The sequence below is a fragment of the Nicotiana sylvestris genome, chromosome 4, assembly GCF_000393655.2.
Source record: "Nicotiana sylvestris chromosome 4, ASM39365v2, whole genome shotgun sequence".
In the NCBI taxonomy this organism is placed as follows: Eukaryota; Viridiplantae; Streptophyta; class Magnoliopsida; order Solanales; family Solanaceae; genus Nicotiana; species Nicotiana sylvestris.
The window spans coordinates 28481451-28484595 of NC_091060.1; the positions used below are offsets into that span (position 1 = coordinate 28481451).

The 3145-nt window shown below is 35.6% G+C and overlaps 1 protein-coding gene across 1 annotated transcript; it reads left to right on the forward strand.

Annotated features, from left to right (window-relative positions):
- The first annotated feature begins 527 nt into the window (after positions 1–527).
- Positions 528–2605, forward strand: LOC104221612 (uncharacterized). Its single transcript, XM_009772691.2, has 2 exons — positions 528–886; positions 1743–2605. Exons 1-2 carry the CDS (start codon positions 683–685, stop codon positions 2382–2384), a joined length of 846 nt encoding a protein of 281 aa, XP_009770993.2. The 5' UTR covers positions 528–682; the 3' UTR covers positions 2385–2605.
- The last annotated feature ends 540 nt before the right edge of the window (positions 2606–3145 follow it).

The window sequence follows — 3145 nt, forward strand, 5'->3', positions numbered from 1 at the left end:
TTTGTCCCATTGGGTTTTCCCTGCAAGGTTTTTAACGAGGCAACTAAAAGGCGTATTTCTAAATATGTGTACTTTTTTTTTTCTAATAAGGTTTTAACGAGATACATTATTTATGGACATCCAAGGGGAGTGTTATGATAAAAATCAAAATATGGTGGATGTCTACTCTTCCTCCATGATCTTTCTCTCAAATGGTTAATGACATATTCAATTACATATTTTCTATGTTCAATGACATATTCCATGACATATTTTCTTCACTTTTCATGCCTATATAAAAGCCTTGTAATAGATAGGAAAATACACCAAAGTGAAAGAAGAAAACACTTCTCCATTCTCTCTAACTCTTCTTGTTTACATTTTACTGCATTGCTTTTATTTTATAATAGTTATGACACTTTAAAGAAATATTTATTCCACTTTAAAATAGTTTAGAGGGGTAATAAAACTCCATAAAGAAAATGTGTGTTGCTGGAACTTCCATGATAGGCCAGCAATACTTATGCCTTTCCCTAATCCTCTAAGGAATACATTGAATATGGGAAAGTTCCACCCATCTAATTAATCTCCGCATGAAGTAGTATTGGTCAAACCTATACTACTTCACCAGTCAAATGCAAAAAGCAACACGGAACACCATGTATCTTTTTCCTACAAGTGCTTTATCTCTATAAACGAAGCAATGGTTTCAGATCTTCATTATAAGAGAGAGACAAAAAAGAGGAGACTAAATAGAATGGCAAAATTGTTTATTAAGCAGGCACAACAGTACTCAAAGGGCAGGCCAAGTTACCCGGAAGAATTGTTCAATTTCATAGCTTCAAAAACCCCTTGTCATGACCTTGTTTGGGATGTTGGCACTGGTAGTGGCCAGGCTGCTCAATCTGTAAGTCTCTCTAATTCCTTTCATGTCTTCATCCCCACACCCACTCTCGTGTAAATCTGCTAAAATTCCTTGCAGTCGGAATTTCGTTAAAGATATTTTAGATTTAATATATATGAACATAGAAAGTAATAGCATATGACCTATATAATATTATAATATAATAACAACAACAAACCCAGTATAATCCCACAGCTAAAATTTGGTGAGGATAGATAATATGCGGACCTTACCTCTACACTGTATTTAGGAAGGTTGTTTCTAATAGACAGTCACGAGAAGCCTATATAATAGTATAATCTGAATATAATTTTTGGGCGAAGGTTATTCAACTAGACACCCTTCCATGGTTGTCGCTCTGCCGCTGTAATATATAGTCGCATAGAAAAAGGTAGAGACCTCTTTTTCTTAGAGAATGACACAATGGTTTTTCTCTTTTTCTAAATAGGCTAAGGGTGCCACCCTTCCATGGTTGTAGCTCCGCTCCTGTCTATTTAGAGAATTGCCTAAACTGATAATTAGTTGCATAACAAAGAGTAGAGACCTCTGTTTCTTAGAGAATGGCACAATGTCTTTGTTTATCTTTTTCCAAATAGGCCTTGTGGGAAAACAAGAAATCTAGCATTTTTAACTTTTCACTGAAACAAGATTGTTAGAGTTCTTTATTATGAGTACCTAATCTTTAGCAGCCATTTTACATTTCTAGACAGTTACAGGCACATAATACTACAATAAGAAGCATATATTTCCCCTGTTAAATTATGATATCCTAAAGAAAGAGTTCAAAAATAAGCATCCTTTAGTGTTCCAGCATAACTACTTGTTGTCCTAAATGCTCTTAAATTGTTGTTTCTTTCAGTTAGCTAAGCTCTACAAGAATGTAATAGCCACAGACACAAGTCCAAAGCAGCTTGAATTTGCAGTAAAGGTCCCTAATGTTCAATATATATGTACCTCTCCTAAGATGTCAATGGCCAAAATCGAAACCAAAATAGGAACAGAGTCAAGTGTAGATTTAGTAACAATTGCTCAAGCAATGCATTGGTTTGATCTTCCAACTTTTTATCAACAAGTGAAATGGTTACTCAAGAAACCAAATGGAGTAATAGCAGCCTGGTGTTACACTGTGCCAGAAGTAAACAATTCAGTGGATCCAATTTTTGAGAAATTTTACACAGTTGATGCTGGACCATATTGGGAATCTCCGAGAAAATTAGTGGATGAAAAGTATAAAACTATTGACTTCCCATTTGAGCCTGTAAGTGGTTGTGATCACAATGGACCATTTGAGTTCAAGATTGAGAAAGTGATGGACTTGAATTCTTATTTCACATACTTGAAGTCATGGTCAGCTTATCAAACTGCAAAAGAAAAGGGTGTTGAGCTCTTGACTGATGATGTTGTTGAAAAATTCACAAGTGTTTGGAATGAAGATGCAGAGAGTCAGAAAACTGTGTCTTTCCCAATTTACTTGAGGATTGGCAAAGTTGGAAATTTGTAATGAAAGTGAAATCAGTATTATTAGTTTCCCAATTTGTTGATTAGGGAATTTAGAATCTGCAGTTGATCATCAATTTTGTACTTTCTGCTGGTTGTTTTCTAATAAAGTGTTTTAGTACAAATTAAAACATCTACATGTATTGCACAACTAACGTATAATAATTGATGTTACTGGATGGAGTTATCTTAGCTCAAGAGATGGATGATACTGTTTCATCAAGATTGCTACTCCTACAAACTGTTCTATACTATCTTAGCTCAAGAGATGGATGATAAAGTTACGGCCGGCGAGCGGTGGTCAGTTGGACATCCTTTACGAGAAAATTATACTTTGTCTTTAGGATCTATCACGACCCAAAACTCAACCTGTCGTAATGGCGCCTATCATGGTACTAGGCAAGCTGACCGCTCAGACATTACCAACACTTTCAAATTTAAAGTATACTAGAACACGTTTAAATAAGAAAAAATATCATAAAACTGGATAGAATGTCATAACTCAATACAAAAGTTTTTTCCAAAACCAGCATGTCACTGAGTACATGAGCATCTATACAATACTAACTCTGATACATTGTCTAAGAAAACAGAAACATAATAATAAACTGAGGGATGGGGGGAAGGAGAGTCAAGGTCTGCGAACGCCAGGATAGCTACCTCGGTAATCTCTGAATGATTGAACTCTGTGATTCAGCAACTACCGTGACCGGAAACACCTGGATCTGCATTAGCTGGCCAGTTCTGTTTTGCTTGGGAAGATGT